Source organism: Bubalus bubalis, chromosome 5 (genome assembly GCF_019923935.1).
Source record: "Bubalus bubalis isolate 160015118507 breed Murrah chromosome 5, NDDB_SH_1, whole genome shotgun sequence".
NCBI lineage: Eukaryota > Metazoa > Chordata > Mammalia > Artiodactyla > Bovidae > Bubalus > Bubalus bubalis.
Genome location: NC_059161.1, coordinates 82,091,597 through 82,114,152, shown reverse-complemented (window position 1 = coordinate 82,114,152; position 22,556 = coordinate 82,091,597). Strand labels below are relative to the sequence as shown.

The window sequence follows — 22,556 nt, the reverse complement described above, 5'->3', positions numbered from 1 at the left end:
TTCTTCATACTAAGTAGGCTGGTTATGATTCCTGATTTTGGAGAAGTGGCCTTGTGTTGAAGATGTTCTATGGGGCTCAACAGAGCACTCCCTGTGTTCAATGGAGTCATATGCTCTTGGGTTGCCTCATGTTTGGGCTATGTGAACTCTTCTCTTGTGGCATGGCCAGCTACTGTGGGCATGCTGGTTGGCAGGGCTGGCCCCTTGCAAAGGTGGCTGCCAGCCACTGCCTCATGTATTGGCTGCTTTCCCACTGGTGGGTGGGGCTGGATCCCAGCATAGCTGATCGTGGGGCCTGTGAAGCCCAAGGCTGGTGCCAACCCTCTAGTGGGTGGGGCCAGATGCTGGCACAGCTGAATGTGCAGTCCATGAAGTCCTGGGACTGGTGCCAACCAGCTGGTGGGCTGGTAACCTCCAGCACAAAGAGGTTAAAGGGAGGTCTCCAAAATGGTGTTTGTCAGTGCTGGTGTCCACATGGTGGAATAAGCTCCCGAGAATGGTTGCCACCAGTACCTCCATCCCCAGGGCAGTCCTAGTTGCCACTCCCCTCTCCAGGAGGCTCTCCAAGATGAGCAAGTAGATCTGACCCAGGCTCCTTTCAAACTGCTGCCTCTGTGCTGAGACTCAGAGCATGAGAAATTTTGTGTGTGTTCTTTAAGAGCAGAGTCTCTGTTCCCTGTATCCCTCTGGCTTTCTCAAAGGTAAGGCCTGCTAGTTTTCAAAGCCAGACATCCTAGAGGCTCATCTTCCCAGTACAACACTCCCAAGCTAGGGAGCCTGATGTGGGGTTCAGATCCCTTGCTGCTTGAGGAGGACCTCTGTAATTGTGATATTCTTTCAGTTTGAGAATTGCTGATCCAGGGATGTGATTCTGACTACACCCTTCTTAGTCCACCCCTTCTACTCATCTCATTATGGTTCCTTCTTTACATCTTTAGACATATAAAATCTTCTCTGCTAGTCTTCAGGTTGCCGTGTAAGGAGTTATTATGGTTTGCCCCTGGAACAGGTGAGTTCAGGGTCTTCCTACTGTGCTATGCTATGCCATCTTGAGCACACTCCCCCCTTTTAGGAAGCTGATTTTATAACTGCTCTCCATTTTTTATATATGAAGATTTGGAATTAACTTTGCTAACTGACATAGTCAAGCCATTGCCCAAAGAGAAAAATCTCAAGTGTCTACTGAATAATAAAAAAGAGTTCCATATGACTCTTGTCTCTTTTAAGCTTTTATAATCTGTTATGTCATTTATTTAACACTTATTAGTTTAAAGATTTCATAAAGAAAATTCATATCTGTTATGTGTTAAAATCCCATAATTAGTTAATTCTCTCTAAAATAATTGGAATGAATAAGTAAACATATAATTAAATAATTTGTGCTGAAATTTTACCCCAGGCAATAAAAGCCATAATATTTACATTATTATTTTTAAGTCTTCTAAAATACGTGGTATTTCTATAATATTAAAATAACAATTATTTTTTCCTTCCTAGACAAGTGGAATTACTGATATAAAGGTAGGTCATTTCTGAATTACTAGAGCTTTGATAACTTTTCTGCTTAAGTGTGAAGCTTCCTGATCATTTACACTTAGGGAAAAAAGGTTGAAAGTTCATACCCACCCAATAGTAGAAACAGCAGTCTTGCACTCAGTCCTTTACCTATTGCATACCTGGGGCTGTTACAACCCCCATTTTCCTTTGGAGAATTTACTAATGGGACTAATCACCTGGCATGTAAGTTTTACTCTGGTCTCAGTGACATACTTAAGACCAGGATTAGCAAGAAGTTTTTGGTTTATTTGGATATTTTTTGGTGTTTGTTTGTTGCTTTTAAAAATATGTTTTCCATGGATTTGTGCAAAAGCTTGACTATATAGAGAAAAGTGAGGGGTTTATCTTTATTCTGCTCCTGGGTAATTAACAAAGGATCAAGTTTATCATGATAGGCTTTTTTGTGATTCCATATTTACTTAGACTTATATTTGTATTTGTTAAATTTTCTTTCACTTAGGGAAGGTGTTATAAAATTAGATTTAGTCAGAACTCAGAACTTACAGTAGTTTTTAAGACTAATTGGCCTTTCACTATCCATACAGTTTGCTAAATAAAATAACAGCATAAAAAATTAGTACCCTCATAAGCATCTAAAGGGCTTCCCTAGTGACTCAGTTGGTAAAGAATCTGCCTGCAATGCAGGAGACCCAGGTTTGATCCCTGGGTCAGGAAGATCCCCTGGAGAAGGGAATGGCTACCCCCTCCAGTACTCTTGTCTGGAGAATCCCCATGGACAGAGGAGCCTGGCAGGCTACAGTCCTTGGGATCACAAAGAGTCGGACTCAACTATGTGACTAACTTTAAGCATCTAAAACATTCATTTACATGCTATAAATTAATATACTAGCTTTAAAACATGATTAAAGTCAGCCCTTCTATAGAAATACTTTGTTAGTCTAACTATTATTTAAGAGAAAAAGTACTGATAAAATACTATCATTCAGACAGTTCAGTAACCCAACTGTGTGCTCAAGTAAACAGGCACCATGAGGTTTCACCATTTCAAGAAGAAAAGTCAGTTAAAACTATGAAACCTTAAAATTGGGTGGGGGGGGCGGGGGTAGGGAATAAGAAATTGATTAGGCCTGTAAAAAGAACCCATCAACAATACGTAGGTAAAGTTTAATCAGTGACCGTTTTCACATGATAACCATCTACTGGAGAATATATTTTTGAAATCATTGAAAAGTATTTAGGAAAAAATGAAATGAAAGAACACCAAAAATGCTATCCAGGAAAATGGAAAATGTTTTTAAATACAAATTGTATAAATCCATTACCTGTGTAATTCTTTCAGGTCATACTTACAATACTTACTTAATTATGGTACATTTAGAAAATTGTGGGTTTTTTAAAAAATCATTACTATCATTCTTAAATACTTTAAACCAACACTGGGCAGAAAAGTCACAGGTGAAATCTAATTTTACAGAAAATTTTTGAATGAAATTGTAACAGAGCAGCAGACTATCAAGAGTTATATATTTTGACTAGGTGATGTCTTTTTAGGAGAAAATTTTGAATCTTTTCCAAGATTGTTTTTCAAACAGATCTGCCCATGAATGTTCGTCTTTGGAGAGGAAAATTGTATTAGGTTTACCTTCTTTATATTTATCACAAACAGGCTCAAATTTTAGAATAAGCAATCCTGTCTCCTTTAAAGCAGATTATAGATTACTTTTTTATCTGTACTAGTATATCTCAAATGAGCGAAGTTAACATATACTAAAGGCAAGGGCCTAACAAGCAGAGAAATACCTTGAATGACCCTTCTTTCCCAAAGGTCACATTGGCCAATATTGTTTTGAGAACGTTTGACCTCCTGGAGCATTTTTTTCCGTTCAAAAGTAGACCTTTCTAAAGATTTTTTTTTTTTTTTAAACCTGAAACACTGTATTAGTTTTGCCAAACATCAAAACGAATCCGCCACAGGTATACATGTGCTCCCCATCCTGAACCTTCCTCCCTCCTCCCTCCCCACACCATCCCTCTGGGTCGTCCCAGTGCACCAGCCCCAAGCATCCAGTATCGTGCATTGAACCTGGACTGGCAACTCGTTTCATACATGATATTACACATGTTTCAATGCCATTCTCCCAAATCTTCCCACCCTCTCCCTCTCCAACAGAGTCCATAAGACTGTTCTATGCATCAGTGTCTCTTTTGCTGTCTCGTACACAGGGTTATTGTTACCATCTTTCTAAATTCCATATATATGTGTTAGTATACTGTATTGGTGTTTTTCTTTCTGTCTTACTTCACTCTGTATAATAGGCTCCAGTTTCATCCACCTCATTAGAACTAATTCAAATGTGTTCTTTTTAATGGCTGAGTAGTACTCCATTGTGTATATGTACCACACATTTCTTATCCATTCATCTGCTGATGGACATGGCTATTATAATGTCCATGTCCTGGCTATTATAAACAGTGCTGCGATGAACATTGGGGTACACATGTCTCTTTCCCTTCTGGTTTCCTCAGTGTGTATGCCCAGCAGTGGGATTGCTGGGTCATAAGGCAGTTCTATTTTCTGTTTTTTAAGGAATCTCCACACTGTTCTCCATAGTGGCTGTACTAGTTTGCATTCCCACCAACAGTGTAAGAGGGTTCCTTTTTCTCTGCACCCTCTCCAGCATTTATTGCTTGTAGACTTTTGGATCACAGCCATTCTGACTGGTGTGAAATGGTATCTCATAGTGGTTTTGATTTGCATTTCTCTGATAATGAGTGATGTTGAGCATCTTTTCATGTGTTTGTTAGCCATCTGTATGTCTTCTTTGGAGAAATGTCTATTTAGTTCTTTGGCCCATTTTTTGATTGGGTCATTTATTTTTCTGGAGTTGAGCTGTAGGAGTTTCTTGTATATTTTTGAGATTAGTTGTTTGTCAGTTGCTTCATTTGCTATTATTTTCTCCCATTCTGAAGGCTACCTTTTCACCTTGCTAATAGTTTCCTTTGATGTGCAGAAGCTTTTAAGTTTAATTAGGTCCCATTTGTTTATTTTTGCTTTTATTTCCAATATTCTGGGAGGTGGGTCATAGAGGATCCTGCTGTGATGTATGTCGGAGAGTGTTTTGCCTATGTTCTCCTCTAGGAGTTTTATAGTTTCTGGTCTTACGTTTAGATCTTTAATCCATTTTGAGTTTATTTTTGTGTATAGTGTTAGAAAGTGTTCTAGTTTCATTCTTTTACAAGTGGTTGACCAGATTTCCCAGCACCACTTGTTAAAGATTATCTTTAATCCATTGTATATTCTTGCCTCCTTTGTCAAAGATAAGGTGTCCATATGTGCGTGGATTTATCTCTGGGCTTTCTGTTTTGTTCCATTGATCTATATTTCTGTCTTTGTGCCAATACCATACTGTCTTGATAACTGTGGCTTTGTAGTAGAGCCTGAAGTCAGGTAGGTTGATTCCTCCAGTTCCACTCTTCTTTCTCAAGATAGCTTTGGCTATTCGAGGTTTTTTGTATTTCCATACAAATTGTGAAATTATTTGTTCTAGCTCTGTGAAGAATACCGTTGGTAGCTTGATAGGGATTGCATTGAATCTATAGATTGCTTTGGGTAGTATACTCATTTTCACTATATTAAGTCTTCCAATCCATGAACATGGTATATTTCTCCATCTATTAGTGTCCTCTTTGATTTCTTTCACCAGTGTTTTATAGTTTTCTATATATAGGTCTTTAGTTTCTTTAGGTAGATATATTCCTAAGTATTTTATTCTTTCCGTTGCAATGGTGAATGGAATTGTTTCCTTAATTTCTCTTTCTGTTTTCTCATTATTAGTGTATAGGAATGCAAGTGATTTCTGTGTGTTGATTTTATATCCTGCAACTTTACTATAGTCATTGATTAGTTCTAGTAATCTATAAACTTCTATAAAAGGATAGTGTAGGTGGCTCAGACGGTAAAGAATCTGCCCACAATGTGCGAGACCTAGTTTCGATCCCTGGGTTGGGAAGATACCCTGGAGAAGGGAATGGGAACCCACTCCAGTATTCTTGCCTGGAGAATTCCACAGACAGTGGAGCCTGGTGGGCTATACTCCATGGGATCTCGAAGAGTTGGACACTACTGAGCGACTAACACACATACCTAATAATTAGGCAGTAAACAGAAGTTTTAATGAACAGATTTGGCCTTTGAAGCAAAACATAAAACAGGTAAGCATTTTTAATGCTTTAATATATACATTTCTATTCTTATTTATCAATATTGATATTACTATTGTATATGAAGAATTTAAAATGTGCAATTAGTCAAAAAATTTTGAGTGACTTTATCACATGCCAGCCTATATGCAATGGCACTCAAAGCCTTAAATTTAGAAACTTAAAAATGACAATTCTAAGCCGTAATCATCTATAGTCTTATGAGCTTTTAAACATAGAAAATTGGAGCTTCAAAAAGATATTTTACTCATGTTATGCTTTCTGTACTAAAATATTACTCTTCTGAAAGCAGAGAACTATTGTTTAATCAGCATAATTCATGAGTATTCAAATCATAGTTCTATTATAAAGGACTTCATGGGGTTATTTAAAGCATTTTCATGAGTTTTCATGTTAGAATATATCCTGTTTTTTAAAATTTTGTGAGAAAAAAAGTTTAGACTCTCCCTAAGAAATTTCTTACAGCATTTAATTAAGATAGCATCAAAAATCTTTAATCTTGCTCTAAATTTTTCATGTTGTGATTTAAATATGTTTCTTATTCTTTTATGACATTAACCATTGGGTTGCCCATACCAGACAATAAAGCTTTTTCATGATGCTGCATTGCTCAAGACTGTTTTATTGGCACAGTCTCATCCAGGATCTGGTGATCTTGGTATAGAATGGCCTAGAATCAGACTGCCATCATATTGATTTAATATATAATTTTTCATACCACCCAACAGTGAGGGGTTGATATGTGATTTTCTATAATGACATATATTGTTTTAATGTGGAAAACAAATCATTTAAAATTAAAAGATATGTTAATTCTGGTTCCATTACTAGTCAGCACTAGAAGGCATACCCTATTAACACAGAAAGTCTTAAAACTAACAATTTGTTCTAGCTACAGAGAACAGTAATGCATGCAGTGAGCCTTTTCTGTACTGGAGCATGGGCATCCCCCTCACTGTGATGTGTTAAGTGGCAGCTGTCACTGAGGACCTGTGTTGTGAGAAGGTGGGAGGTAAAGAGAGACATTTAGGAGGTACACAGGAATAAAGTTGCACAGAAAATATGCATCTCTTGTATGTAACAATTTTTTCAATGATAGTTTATTTTATTCTCTAGAGTGTAGACTTCACTAACAGGGAACATTCAAGGCATACATCTATTAACAAACTGGAATACGAAAATGAAAGACTCCGAAATGATCTTGCAAAACTTCATGCCAGTGGAAAATCAACATGGGCTAATCAAAATACCTATGAAGAAGCAGGAAGGTATGCCTATCAAAGCCAAATAAAGATGGGGTAAAAATGAAGATGGGTATGTCAGCTCCACTTACATAAGGATATAAATGTACAAACATTCAAGTGAAATTTGTTTTTAAATAATCTAATTGTAATTTTATACACTTTCCTTTCAGCTGCTTAAAATTTGTTTATGGAGACAAGTCAATAGTCTTGATACACTGATACATGAAATTCTATGGTCTCAGTAGCTTTCAAAGGTTAACAGTGAAATGAGTAGACTGTTAAAATGAATTTTTGTCAGTTCAGAACTTTCTTAGAACCTGATGTGGCTTACAGAATATACAAAAGTAATCTTTTTTTTTTTTTTTTATGTCAGAGTACAGAATACCTACTCCAGTATTCTGGCCTGGAGAATTCCATGGACTGCATAGTCCATGGGGTCGCAAAGAGTCGGGCACGACTGAGCGACTTTCACTCACTCACTCACTCACAGGAAGATAGCATGTCTGGCTTAACTTCAGATATATGTACACTTTGTACTGACGCTTTTCACAGGAAAGAACCTGTGGGTGTGTGAGAGGGGTCTTCTCTGAGTGGAGAGAAGCACAAGGAAAATCAATACCTGCTGCCCACATTATCCCCAGGCTCTTTAAAATCTCTTTCTTCAAAATTTAAGTAACTATATCAGCCTTAACATTTGACTAATTTCTTCAACTTTAATAAAATATGTTTGGAGTCAGAACTGTCTCTGGAGTTCTTTCACCATTTTCCAGTACTGGGAAAATGCTCAGCAAAACAAACAAGTTTCTTTTCTACAGGATTTTGCAAAGCCATTAATGTGCTAATTACTTTGTGAGTTTCCAGGAACAGGTATGGTGTGCAGTATTCCCCAAACTTATTTGATATCAGGTTTATTAACATTCCATGGTGCTGAGAAATGGTGAATCAATAGGTCCAGACCTAACATCAATACAACTTTTGTTTAAAAGCTCATAATACTTAGCATGAAAAATTCACATACAGATAATATTTGCAGCTTTGGGGAATTCAAATATTTAACCTTTATTTTCCCATCTGACAAGTAGGGATAATAATTATAAGGGTTTTCTGAGGATTATAGGAGAAAACCTATTTCTTTGTAAAATGTATAATTCCCTAAATGTTAGACATTATCATTGATATTATTATTCTAACAAAGTTGTTAGTATTTACAATAATATTGATACTTCTCCAACTCCCAGTACCTAAAAAGTATATTTTGGTGGATAAACAATGGCTGAATCTGACATTTCCTCTAAAGATAGTGCTGTTGGGGAAGGGTGATGCCCGGCTCCCTAAGTAGCCCAGTGCTGCAGGTAGACAGTCCGTAAGTCCAGGGGCTGTACTCGACACGACTGTTCAGCATCCTTGTGCGTGTAGTACATCCTTTCCCACTCTCACCACCCTAGCCCTGTGTGTGCCGGAAGGATATGTTCTAACCCAGTGTTAGAAACAGCAAGCACTCAGAAGTGCTGAACTAATAGCTCTTCAGGTGGTCAGGGGAGGGAATGAGAGAAGCCTGCTGCTGCTCCACAGGGGCACTTCTTCAGTCGGTAGGGTGGTATGTTTGGGGCGGTGCAGCAAGAGTCCAAAAGGGATGTGGAGAGGGTGAGGGGCATGCGCCCCAGTCAGAGGGCAGCTCTCTGCTGAGTGTCCCCATGATGACTGGCCAGGGTAACTGCAAATCTGTCCAGAAAATCTAACCTTGATCTGGGGGTAAGAATATAATTTCTAATATAGAATAAACCCTTTACAACGCACTTCTCTCCCCATGGATACATTTCTCCAGGGGTCACATCCCCACCCCCTGTATGTGGTTTTCTCTCTGTAAGAGAAAATCAGCCCAGTGATGCTATAAAGGCTCTTCACCGCGTCTTCTCAGCCCCTGGTCTGTACTGCACCCCTGTTAATGCAGAACATTGTTTCCTATTCTTGCTTGTTGGGAATAACTTGGAAAGCCTCAGGTGAAGGTACTAGATGTTCTTCTTTAAACAAAAAGATAGTTCCTCTGCCTTTTCCTGTCTTTAAACAGTGTTTTTATTGTTTGGATTGCCTGGGCAGTACGGAATGTGTTAAGAGTGCCTAACAGAAACAAGGCGGCCGGGGGCACGGAGCAGTGTAAGAGGTAACATGCTCAGCGGGACACTGTCTTAATAAGCAGCTTCGGCAACTGTTCCTACTGCAGAGCCCTGTGTCCTGCCAGTCTCATTTGTTCAAAGTTTCATTAAATTTGTTTTAATGGCTTGTCTGATTTCAGTGTTCTCCAGTGACCTGATTTTTAAAAGAAACAGCATTTCAAATGTTCTGAATAAATTAGTACCATGTAAAACCCACTATGGGGAAAGAATTGTTGAGAGGCAAGGACACTGTGAACTCACTGGTGGAGAACTGTAAAGCACATATCTATTAATTTTAGCAAGTGAAAAAAGGCAATGTCCTTTCCTACCCTCACAACACAGCTCAGTGAAGTCAAATACTAAAAGCTGTATGTACTTATTAGGAAGAAAATAATCAAAAAACACACAGTCATATTTACATATCAATGGCTAATACAATAAGGTCTTATTAAAGTATTTTAGAAAGGAAAAAGCTTTTAGATAAAGGTATGGGAACATAACGTTCCACAACATTTTAAAGTCTGTAGTCTAATTTTTAACCCCTTCTTGCTTTTGACTGAGGAAGATTTGTATAATATATTATTAAAATAAGCTTTTGTCTACTTGGAAGTTAACTCAGTTTTTATTGCTTTTCACTCCTGTTAGAAGTGATAAGATTTTTGTGCTCCTCCACTTAAAATGTGAAGCATTTTAGGATATTTCAAAGGATTTATTTTCCAATAAAAAGTTATTCAGCACTTTAAAAAACTTAATGGAGTTCCTTGGTGGCCTAATGGTCAGGATTCCAGGCTTTCACTGCTGTGGCCCAGGTCAGGGAGCTGAGATCCTGCAAGCAGTGTGATGGGACCAGAAACACACAAACAAGACTAATGAATGAGATGAGACTGAATCTGGCAATGGAGGTAGTTAATGTTTTCAGCGTTTTTAGAATTAAGTTAGAGTTTTGAAGTTTAAGGATCATTTGCAAGCTAACTTAGAATAGTGGTATCCAGAACTATTAATATATAACTAATTTTAATGGCAAATCAGTTTTGTAGTGTATGATGGAGTTTTATCTCTATATATAGTTCATACTTAAAACTAAATATATGGCTTTAAGAATTATATCATGTGCTGGACAGATATTGGTAATCACAAGCTAATCAATAAAATTGCTTCAGATCTAGTCAGGAAATTAAAAGTTTCTAATACTAAAACACCACAAAGTCAGGTTTGTCATAATCACTCTACAGGATCTCTTGTCAAGGAATGAATAGTTATTTATCTAGAAGCAAAAAAGTAAGCTGAGTCAATTTTGCACCAGGGTCTTGCTCAGGAGAGAAAAACACAGTAGCCTGAAGAGTTCCAGGCTAGGAAATAATGGAATAAGGCGTGTTATGAGGAGTGTTAGAAGGGGAGGCCAGAAGTGGTAAATCAGCCTAGTTTGTGAAGGGATCCCTTTCCTGCTGAAGACGGCACGCTGTATGTAGCCCAGGGAGGCTTGTAAACTCAACGGAGGGCCAGGGCTGTGTAGACGACGGCTCTGTAAACTGTGCGGTTGGCTCAGCCCTCCAGCTGGCTCAAGTTGGGTAGAGCTCTCTCCAACAAAGACACTGGCTCCTGCCCTCCTGGCAAAGCAAGGAGAGGCCTTACAATAGGGTCTATGGAACAGACCAGCTTGTGAGATGGTAGTAAAAGCTTTCTGAAATAATTTTTAAGATAGCTTTTAAATTGATACACTTAGTATTTTTTTGCAAGGTAGTTTTATGAAGTATTTGAAGAGCTGTATTCTAGAAGAAGAACTTTTCTGTCATATAAAGATGATTTAAAGCAAAAGTGCTTTGCTTCATAATGTAGTCTTTCCTTTCATTCTCTGCACTTTATTGATCTTACAATAAAGAAAACGTTCATGTATAAATTTTAGTAATTAAGATCATAAAGTTGTATCTATACATCCAAAGCAAAATGGATAATTGAGATAATTATTTAGATAATTTAGGGCAAATAATACTTTCCCTGAAATCTCTGTATAATTGAGATTACAGAGGGATGTATATTTCTTGAACCATTTCTATAATTATCTTATTTTTTTCCACTGTGCTTTGAAGTATAGATGGACTCATTCACATTAAAAGGTTTAACAGAAGATTCTATGCAGATGTACAAGGCAATTGTTATAATTCTATTTGAATTGTGGGATGTTTCCTTTTATTTTGCACATCATAAACCATGTTATTTCAGTTTAATTTGCTGTTCTGTTTCCATGGTAATTATGGTTTGGAAGAATGGATTAAAAAAATCCATTTCAAGATAAATAAAAATGGAAAGCATGTTTTGTTTTTATGTACTAGTTTACAGATGCCTCACTTAACTTTTATTGCTATTTGTATGCATAGCTTTGAAAACGTTTGCATAATAAAAGAAGTCTATATAGATAGATAGTCTTTGGATAAGAACAGAGAAAAATAATGTAAATTTTTTAAACTGTGTAAAGTTAAAATATGAAGACTCAATACCTGTAGAGAATTTGAATTGTTAGTAAAAATAAATAACTTTAAATTGAAAGGATTTTTATGTTTCCATGGTCTTTGATGATTTTGATTAAACCCCATTTTCATGAATTAATGTTCAGAGAAGATACTTATTTAGTTCCAAACAGCCCATACTGTTAGGACCTTTTTGTGTAAAATTTTAGGGTAAGTTGGTTTGTTTATTTTATTATTCATTTGTTTAGTCAGCACACCAAAATTTAAAATCCCACTGGTATTTTATTCAGTCTAATCTTCTACCCTATATTTTGGCACAAACAACCAATTCTATACTGTGCTTTTCATCAAACTGTGGAGTTCAATTCTCATAACAACCCTTTTTTATAAATGAAAAAATTAAAGTTACAGGTAAATATAGTTACCTGTTGCTCAAGGTCATGCAACTAAGTGTGGAGGAGTTTAGGAGATCATGTAAATTGAAAACATACTATAAATTATTAAGCTCTACATAAATTAGAATTATTATTATTGTACGGAGACTTATTCTAGCATGAAAAAAAAAAGAGAAGAACGATTATGTTAAGCAAGCCAGTGAGGTTAAGTAAAATGAGAATAGGAAAAGAGTGTCTGTTTAGAGTTGTCAAGGGTAGCTGTGTTAGCTGTTTAAAAAATTTTTCTCATACTGGTTTAATGTCATTTAATTAAATAGCAAAGAGACAAAACAGTAAAACACAGAAAGAGAAACAATATAGGCAGTAAGAATGGCAGAATATTTTTAGCAATTATGTAAGTTTCCTGCTTCATTATTAATTGTTCTAAGTCTTTTACGTGGAATAGAAATTGTCAGCAAAATTATTTTCAAAGAAATACCCAGATAACAAGCCCAAATATTTTGTTATGCTTTCCCCACAGTTAGAAATCAGAGAAATTTAAATTCTTAGCTCCATAAATAAGCAGGTGACCTTGGTAGCAATAATGACAACCAGTCCTTCTCTTTTAGATTTAACCACGATCGTGAGCCAAACAGAAGCGCAACACCTCCATTGCCATCTTTGCCATTTCAAACCAAAGAAATAACCAGTCCTTTGGTTAGTGATGAGGAAGTATTCCCCATGGTGAGTTGCTGACTATTGGTTACTATTTTCTCCTTTATGGAGTGAATACTCTTACACTGATACTGATATTACTGATATGTACAGAGTAGTTTAAAAAAATATATTGCTCTTTAAATAAGACTCCAAGATGGGTCTGCAAGTAATTCAGCTGTGACTATCTATAGAAGGAAAAGCATCCATAATGTTTCGTGAAGTATTTCACCTCAAGTACAGGCTGAAATTACTGGTGACTTTTAAATATGCAAGTCACTTCTGGACATTCCATGAGCCTTAAAGATCTGTATATTTTAAAGAGCTACAAGTGATCTTTTGTGACTGTTTTAAAAAAAATCTCTTTTACTGACTCTGACATACATACAGAAAGATGCACAGGCAGAATTGGACAGCTTGATGAATTATTGAAAAGCCAACAGAGCAGTGCAGCTGCACCCAGGTAATAAACAGAGCATTAGTAGCGTTCCAGAGGCCCCCTTCCCACGCCCTTCCAGTCACTCCAGCCTGCTCCCAAGATAACCACTGTCCTGACCTTTTAAGTCACAACTTGGTTGTAGCCATTTGTAAATTTTAGATAAATCGTATCATGCTGCATGTGTTCTTTTGCATGGATTCTTTCTTCCACCATTGTTTGAACATTGTTTGATGAGAGTCATTATCCATATTGTTAGCTGTGGTTTATCCACTTTTGTTTCTCCATTAGTATTACATTATATATAAATACCATATATAATGATATGATTATCCATAATGATACAATTTATCCATTCCACTATTGACATCAGATCAGATCAGATCAGATCAGTCGCTCAGTTGTGTCCGACTCTTTGCGACCCCATGAATCCCAGCACACCAGGCCTCCCTGTCCATCACCAACTCCCAGAATTCACTCGGACTCACGTCCATCGAGTCAGTGATGCCATCCAGCCATCTCATCCTCTGTTGTCCCCTTCTCCTCCTGCCCCCAATCCCTCCCAGCATCAGAGTCTTTTCCAATGAGTCAACTCTTCGCATGAGGTGGCCAAAGTACTGGAGTTTCAGCTTCAGCATCATTCCTTCCAAAGAAATCCCAGGGCTGATCTCCTTCAGAATGGACTGGTTGGATCTCCTTGCAGTCCAAGGGACTCTCAAGAGTCTTCTCCAACACCACAGTTCAAAAGCATCAATTCTTCGGCACTCAGCTTTCTTCACAGTCCAACTCTCACATCCATACATAACTACAGGAAAAACCATAGCCTTGACTAGACGAACCTTTGTTGGCAAAGTAATGTCTCTGCTTTTGAATATGCTATCTAGGTTGGTCATAACTTTCCTTCCAAGGAGTAAGCGTCTTTTAATTTCATGGCTGCAGTCACCATCTGTAGTGATTTTGGAGCCCTAAAAAATAAAGTCTGACACTGTTTCCACTGTTTCCCCATCTATTTCCCATGAAGCGGTGGGACCGGATGCCATGATCTTCGTTTTCTGAATGTTGAGCTTTAAGCCAACTTTTTCACTCTCCTCTTTCACTTTCATCAAGAGGCTTTTAAGTTCCTCCTCACTTTCTGCCATAAGGGTGGTGTCATCTGCATATCTGAGGTTATTGATATTTCTCCCGGCAGTCTTGATTCCAGCTTGTGTTTCTTCCAGTCCAGCATTTCTCATGATGTACTCTCTGCATATAAGTTAAATAAACAGGGTGACAATATACAGCCTTGACGAACTCCTTTTCCTATTTGGAACCAGTCTGTTGTTCCATGTCCAGTTCTAACTGTTGCTTCCTGACCTGCATACAAATTTCTCAAGAGGCAGATCAGGTGGTCTGGTATTCCCATCCCTTTCAGAATTTTCCACAGTTTATTGTGATCCACACAGTCAAAGGCTTTGGCATAGTCAATAAAGCAGAAATAGATGTTTTTCTGGAACTCTCTTGCTTTTTCTATGATCCAGAGCATGTTGGCAATTTGATCTCTGGTTTCTCTGCCTTTTCTAAAACCAGCTTGAACATCAGGAAGTTCACGGTTCACATATTGCTGAAGCCTGGCTTGGAGAATTTTGAGCATTACTTTACTAGCGTGTGAGATGAGTGCAATTGTGTGGTAGTTTGAGCATTCTTTGGAATTTCCTTTCTTTGGGATTGGAATGAAAACTGACCTTTTCCAGTCCTGTGGCCACTGCTGAGTTTTCCAAATTTGCTGGCATATTGAGTGCAGCACTTTCACAGCATCATCTTTCAGGATTTGGAATAGCTCAACGGGAATTCCATTCCATCACCTCCACTAGCTTTGTTCGTAATGATGCTTTCTAAGGCCCACTTGACTTCACATTCCAGGATGTCTGGCTCTAGGTCAGTGATCACACCATTGTGATTATCTTGGTCATGAAGATCTTTTTTGTACAGTTCTTCTGTGTATTCTTGCCATCTCTTCTTAATATCTTCTGCTTCTGTTAGGTCCATACCATTTCTGTCCTTTATCGAGCTCATCTTTGCATGCAATGTTCCTTTGGTATCTCTGATTTTCTTGAAGAGATCCCTAGTCTTTCCCATTCTGTTGTTTTCCTCTATTTGCATTGATCGCTGAAGAAGGCTTTCTTATCTCTTCTTGCTATTCTTTGGAACTCTGCATTCAGATGTTTATATCTTTCCTTTTCTCCTTTGCTTTTCGCTTCTCTTCTTTTCACAGCTATTTGTAAGGCCTCCCCAGACAGCCAATTTGCTTTTTTGCATTTCTTTTCTATGGGAATGGTCTTGATCCCTGTCTCCTGTACAATGTCACGAACCTCATTCCATAGTTCATCAGGCACTCTATCTATCAGATCTAGGCCCTTAAATCTATTTCTCACTTCCACTGTATAATCATAAGGGATTTGATTTAGGTCATACCTGAATGGTCTAGTGGTTTTCCCTACTTTCTTCAATTTAAGTCTGAATTTGGCAATAAGGAGTTCATGGTCTGAGCCACAGTCAGCTCCTGGTCTTGTTTTTGCTGACTGTATAGTGCTTCTCCATCTTTGGCTACAAAGAATATAATCAATCTGATTTCGGTGTTGACCATCTGGTGATGTCCATGTATAGAGTCTTCTCTTGTGTTGTTGAAAGAGGGTGTTTGTTATGACCAGTACATTTTCTACATTTGAATTATTTCCTGTTTAGAGGTGATTACAAATACTTTTCCTAAAAACATCCTTGTAAGTGTCCTTTGGTGCACATGTGTACACGCTTCCATTGGATCTATACATAAGAATGAAATTGCTAGGTCATTGTTGTTGTTGAGTTGCTAAGTTGTGTCTTTGCAAGTCTGTGGACTGTAGCCTGCCAGGCTCTTCTGTCCATGGGATTTCCCAGGCTAGAATACTGGAGTGGGTTGCCATTTCCTTCTCCAGGGGATCTTCCTGACCCAGGGATCAAACCAATGTCTCCTACATTGGCAAGTGGATTCTTTACCATGAACCACCTCACTCAGAGTTGCTAGGTCACAGAATATGCACAAGGTCAGCTTTAGCATGTACTGTCAAGCTCTCTTCCTGTTTGAGTCAGTTCACAGCCCTATAAGTAGTGTGTGAGTATTCTCCTTTTCTGTATTCTTTCCAACAATTTTTAACTGTTATTGGTCTTAATTTTAACTCTCATGGTCAGTGGGTGCATGCATGCATGCTCAGTCGCTCAGTCATGTCTGACTCTTTGTGACCCCATGGACTGTAGCCCGCCAGGCTCCTCTGTCCACGGGATTCTCCAGGCAGGAACACGAGTGGGTTGCCATGCCCTCCTCCAGGGGATCTTCCTGACCCAGGGATTGAACTGGGGTCTCTTATATCTCCTGCATTTGACAGGCAGGTTCTTTATCACTAGTGCCATCTGGGAAGCCCATGGTCAGTGGGTAGTAACATCTAATTGTGTCTTTAATTCTTATTTCCTGGAGACTAATGAGGTGAGTGCCTTTCATAAATTTATTGACTATTTTGATATTTGATATCTATTTGATTTGCTTATCTAATTTTCTATTGAATTGTCTTATTGATTTATAGAAGTTCTTTGTATATTCTAGATTTAAACCCTTTGGTGGTTATAGGTATTACAAATATCTTCTCCCATTCATACTTGCCTTCTCACTTAATAGAATGTTTTGATAATCAGAAGTTCCTAATTTTAATGTGTTCATACTTATAAATATTTTTCTTTATGCTTGATATTTTTGGTGTCTTATTTACAACTTTTGCTTGTCCCAAAGTTATAAAAATATTATCTATGTTATCTTTTAGAAGCTTTGGCTTTTTTTTTTTTTTTTTTTTTTTACTTAAGTATAGACCTGGAATCAATTTTTGCATATGGTGTAAGGAACGACCTCAGTCCTGTTTCCCATGGAAATATTCAATTTGATTTATATATGGTTTCCAATTCTATAGATTCTTTTGGATTGTCTATATTTAGAATCAAAATTCCCTGGTGGCTTGGATGGTTTGGCAAAACTAATACAATTATGTAAAGTTTAAAAATAAAAAAAAAAAGAATCCACCTGCAATGCAGGAGACTTGAGTTCGATCCCTGGGTCAGGGAGATCCCCTGGAGGAGGGCATGGCAACCCACTCCAGTATTCTTGTCTGGAGAATCCCCATGGATAAAGGAGCCTGGCGGGCTACAGTCCATAGGAATGCAAAGAGTCAGCCACAGCTGAGTGACTAAGCACACAGTGTTTTCCAGTTCTAGAGATTCCTTTGGATTTTCTGTACTCAGAATCAAAATAATGATAGCTAGACTTCCTACTTTCGGAGAAGGCAATGGCACCCCACTCCAGTACTCTTGCCTGGAAAATCCCATGGATGGAGGAGCCTGGTAGGCTGCAGTCCATGGGGTTGTTAAGAGTCGGACACGACTGAGCAACTTACTTTCACTTTTCACTTTCATGCATTGGAGAAGGAAATGGCAACCCACCCCAGTGTTCTTGCCTGGAGAATCCCAGGGACGGGGGAGCCTGGCAGGTGCCGTCTATGGGGTCGCACAGAGTCGGACACGACTGAAGCAACATAGCAGCAGCAGCAGCAACAGACTTCCTACTTTCAAATATTCATACTTTTTTTTTTTCTTGCCTTATTGTACACAAGGACCTCTAGTAAATGTAAAGCAGTAGAAGTGATATTGCCAGCATCTTTCTCTCATTTTCAATTGCAAAGGGAAAACATTCAATATGCCACTATTGTGCATAATATTTGCTATAAATATTTTGCAGGTTCCTTATTAAAAGATTAAGAAGTTCCTTTTATTCCTAGGTTGCTAAATTTGTTTTCACAAATTGGTATTGAATTTATCAATTGCTTTTTCCTGTGCTGTTGAAATGACCATATAATTTCTTCTTTGATCTGTTAATGTAGCATTTTTTTTTTTCCTGATGTTAGATTGTTAACCCAACCTTGGAATTCTTAGAATAAACCACACTCGATCACTGGAGTTGATTTGTTCATATTGGTTTAGAGTTTTGCTTTATGTTCATGAGAGAAATTAGCCTGTAACATTTCGTTGTTATGTTTGTCAAGCTTTGGTACCTGATTATGCTGTCCTGGTAAAACAGGTGAGAAAGGTTTTAAATTCCTCATTCCCTGTTCTCTTTCCTGTGTTGTTTTCTGTGCATAAAGAGCCACTGCTCCCAGCCTTGAGGAAGTGGCCTCATACTGTAGGTTAATTTTTTTTTTTCTGTTCCTGAATTTTCATTTGATTTTTTTTTTTTTAGTTTCCAGTTCTTTGCTGAGATTTTCTACCTTGTGATTTGATTTGTTGAACATAATCACAGTTTTTAAAGATATGTAGGTTTTTTACCTCAGAAACTAGTAGTGCTCTTGCAGTTACCTTCACTTGTATTCAAAGTGTATTATGTAATTTTTCACTGCCTGTCCATGATATACCAATATTGGGTACAGTGATAAAAATAAACAACAATAACAAACAAACAAACAAAAAAGACAGAAAATGTTTGAGCTGGTCAAGGCATGTCATGAACACTTCTCTGCCTTTCTGGAATCTGTCAGCTGCTTTGGGAGAGGCTGGTAGTAAGATTTAAGCTGTTGTGGAAGAGGAAGATTTAAAACCATCAACTCTGGAAGTTTTAGAGATCTCAACCAGTCCATCCTAAAGGAGATCAGTCCTGAGTGTTCATTGGAAGCACTGATGTTGAAGCTGAAACTCCAATACTTTGGACACCCGATGCCAAGAGCTGACTCATTTGAAAAGACCCTGATGCTGGAAAAGACTGAAGGCAGGAGGAGAAGGGGACGGCAGAGGGTGAGATGGTTGGATGGCATCACCAACTCAATGGACATGGGTTTGGGTGGACTCCGGGAGTTGGTGATGGACAGGGAGGCCTGGTGTGCTGCGGTTCATGGGGTCGTGAAGAGTCGGACCCAACTGAGCAAGTGAACTGAACTGAAAGCCCAGCAATGCTCTTTTGTTTCATCTCAACATAAAATGTCAAAATTATCTGAACAGAATAAAATTCCATAACAATAAAGTAAATAAACTTCCTCATTTAAGCTAAGGGAACCTCCAAGAGGACTTAGCAAGTTCTGTATCAGCAAAACTTCTCTCTTTAAGGACTCCAAAGTAAACACATAATCCAACCCAGCAAGAGGGGGGAAAAAAGTGATAAATTGCCAAAGGCTTCATTGCAACTCACTTCAGTGTTCTTGCCTGAAAAATTCCCTGGACAGAAGAGCCAGGTGGGCTACAGACCATAGGGTCTCAAAGAGTCGGACATGACAGCATGCACGTGACGTGACTTCACTGTTCTAATATCAGGTGACTTTAGGATGATTAGTTTCTGCTTAAATATCACCTCATCAGAAACATCTGAGGAACAGTAGCACCTCCCTCATCATATTCTATTTTTTGTTTTATCCATAGTACTTTATTATAACATATTTTGTTTGCCTCCTTCCTCTAGAATTTAAGCTCCATTAAAGTAGGATTTTTTCTATTTTTGCTTGCTGTTTTAACCCTAGCACCAAAAATAATGTCTGGCACTAGTAGGCATTTAAAAGACATGCAAGAGTGTCTATTGTATAACTTAATGAATGCTGGATTTCTTTCCACCTCTAAAATTCTACATTGTTACTTGAGGAGCTCATAACTACAGAGTCATCCAGGAAAGAAAATTCTCTACTGTTGTAGGTCTGGGCACGGGGAACTTTGGCTGTGATGGCAGCCCTGGAGGCTCCTGAAAGACACGGCCCAGACCGCCATTCTGAGTCCACTGACTTCCATCCACTGTTGCATTCTTTATTCCACATCAGTGCTGTTCCTGCTCGGACCACCAATGACATCCTCATTGTTAATTAAATAGACAGTTTAAAGAACTCATCTTCCTTAATCATTGTCTCTTGATATCATGTTCTCTGACTTCTAAGACACTATTCTCCACTGGTTCTCCTGTTGCCTTTCTGATCACTCTTTCCCAGTCTGCTTCCAAGGTTCTCCCTCGGTATACCTGTCCCTTAACTAGTGTTTATCATTCACTCAGTCACTGATGGAGTAAACATGTATTGAGCACTCACTATATGGCAGGTTCTGTTCTAAACACTCATTGATGAGATAGACAAGTCTACACTGTGGTGAAAAAAGAGGGGAACTCCATCAGTGGGTGAATGGATAAACGAAGAGTGGTATGTATACACAGTAGAATACTATTCAGTCATGAAAAGGAGAGAAGTGCTGATACATGCTATAACGTGGATGGACCTGGATAATATGCTACCTGAAGGAAACAAGACACAAAAGGTTATATATTGCATAAAAATGCCGATAATAGGTGAATCTGATTAAAACAGATTGCAGGTTGGTGGTTGCCAGGAGTATAAGGGGATGGGAAAGCCAGGAAGCAAGGCTTGATGGGTACAGCTTCCTTTGGGGATGATGAAAATGCTTTGAAACTAGATATTTAATACACTGTGACTATACTAAATCCATACCAAATTGTTCATTTTGAGATGGTTAGTCTTACTTTATATAAATTTTATCTCAAAAGAGAGGGAACAGTTAATGACTACAAACAAATTAAAAAATCAAAAAGTTATAAATACTATAAAAATTGATGAAAAGACAGCAAATGATGTGAAAGGAACTGATGAGAGTGGGCGATGACTTTAAGTGGCTAGGAAAATGATTACTGAGAAGGGGACATTTAGGTTGAAACTTAAATAACAAAAAAGGATCCAGCCTTACAAAAACCTGGAAGTAGAGAGTTTTGGGCAGATGGAATGACCGGGTCAAATCTGTTTGGCAAAACAAAGTTTGTTAAGTTTGAGAACCAGAAAAGGGGAAGTATGTGGTCTGGAGCTAAGAAGTGTGTAATGAAATAGGGACAGAGAAATAGGCAGGAGAACTCCAGGTCTGTAGAAACAGTGGCCATGGGAAGCAGTTGGGAGTTTATTTGAAAGCAGTGGGAAGCCATGAGAAAGTTGCAAATGGTAGAGAATATAATCTGTTTTAAAAATCTTTTGAAGATCCATTTGACTGCCAAATAAATTATAGATAGGCAGAGGTAGAAGTGGAGAGAACAACTGTCAGGCTATTTCAATAGTCGAAGCAAGAGATGGTGCTGCTGGCTAGGGAACAGTGGAGGTGGAGCCAGGAGGTGTTGGATCCAGGAAATATTTTGGAGAGCAAATGAGACTTGACAGTGGATTGGCGGTGGAAAGAAAAGACTCAGAGATGACTCGTAGGATCTCCGCTTGAGCCTCAGGTACATAGTAGCACCACTCTCTGACATGGAAGACTAGGAAGGAGCAGTGTTAGTGGAGAAAATTCATTATTTCCAGGTTAGACATTTAAACTTAAGTGTTTACTAAACATGCAAATTAAACAAGCAATAGGATATGTGAATCTGGTGTTCAAGGAATAGACTAGACCTGAAAATAAAAAAGGGGCATTTTAATTAGCATGAGGCTGATACTTAAATCTATCAGACTAGATGATAATACTTCAGTTCAGTTCAGTTCAGTCGCTCAGTTGTGTCCGACTCTTTGCGACCCCATGAATTGCAGCACACCAGGCCTCCCTGTCCGTCACCAACTCCCGGAGTTCACTCAGACTCACGTCCATCGAGTCAGTGATGCCATCCAGCCATCTCATCCTCTGTCGTCCCCTTCTCCTCCTGCCCCCAATCCGTCCCAGCATCAGAGTCTTCTCCAATGAGTCAACTCTTTGCATGAAGTGGCCAAAGTACTGGAGTTTCGGTACTGGAGTACTGGAGTACTGGATTACTGGAATTTCAGCTTTAGCATCATTCCTTCCAAAGAAATCCCAGGGCTGATCTCCTTCAGAATGGACTGGTTGGATCTCCTTGCAGTCCGAGGGACTCTCAAGAGTCTTCTCCAACACCACAGTTCAAAAGCATCAATTCTTCGGTGCTCAGCCTTCTTCACAGTCCAACTCTCACATCCATACATGACCACAGGAAAAACCATAGCCTTGACTAGACGGACCTTTGTTGGCAAGGTAATGTCTCTGCTTTTGAATATGCTATCTAGGTTGGTCATAACTTTCCTTCCAAAGAGTAAGCATCTTTTAATTTCATGGCTGCAGTCACCATCTGCAGTGATTTTGGAGCCCAAAAAAAAAATAAAGTCTGACGCTGTTTCCACTGTTTCCGCATCTATTTCCCATGAAGCAATGGGACCGGATGCCATGATCTTCGTTTTCTGAATGTTGAGCTTTAAGCCAACTTTTTCACTCTCCACTTTCACTTTTATCAAGAGGCTTTTTAGTTCCTCTTCACTTTCTGCCATAAGGGTGGTGTGTAAATGGAGATGCTGTCCCAAGACAAAGCCTTAGACCATAATGTTTAGTGCTCCAATGGGAATCTTCAAAAAGAGGAGAAA

The 22,556-nt window shown here is 38.5% G+C and overlaps 1 protein-coding gene across 9 annotated transcripts in view; it reads left to right on the top strand.

The window, feature by feature from the left end:
- The window catches only part of DEUP1 (deuterosome assembly protein 1), a 141,045-nt gene that overhangs the window by 101,838 nt on the left and 16,651 nt on the right, over positions 1-22,556 (top strand). For 6 of the 9 annotated variants that reach the window (XM_044943363.2, XM_044943366.2, XM_044943367.2 and 3 more), the window contains 2 exons: positions 6,856-7,007; positions 12,605-12,719. The exons of 2 other annotated variants lie outside the window; for them this stretch is intronic. In XM_044943363.2, coding sequence (XP_044799298.1) covers positions 6,856-7,007; positions 12,605-12,719 — 267 coding nt within the window. Of the gene's footprint in view, positions 1-6,855; positions 7,008-9,051; positions 9,164-12,604; positions 12,720-22,556 lie in introns of those variants that run through there. One more of the 9 variants, XM_044943364.2, reaches the window with a different exon arrangement.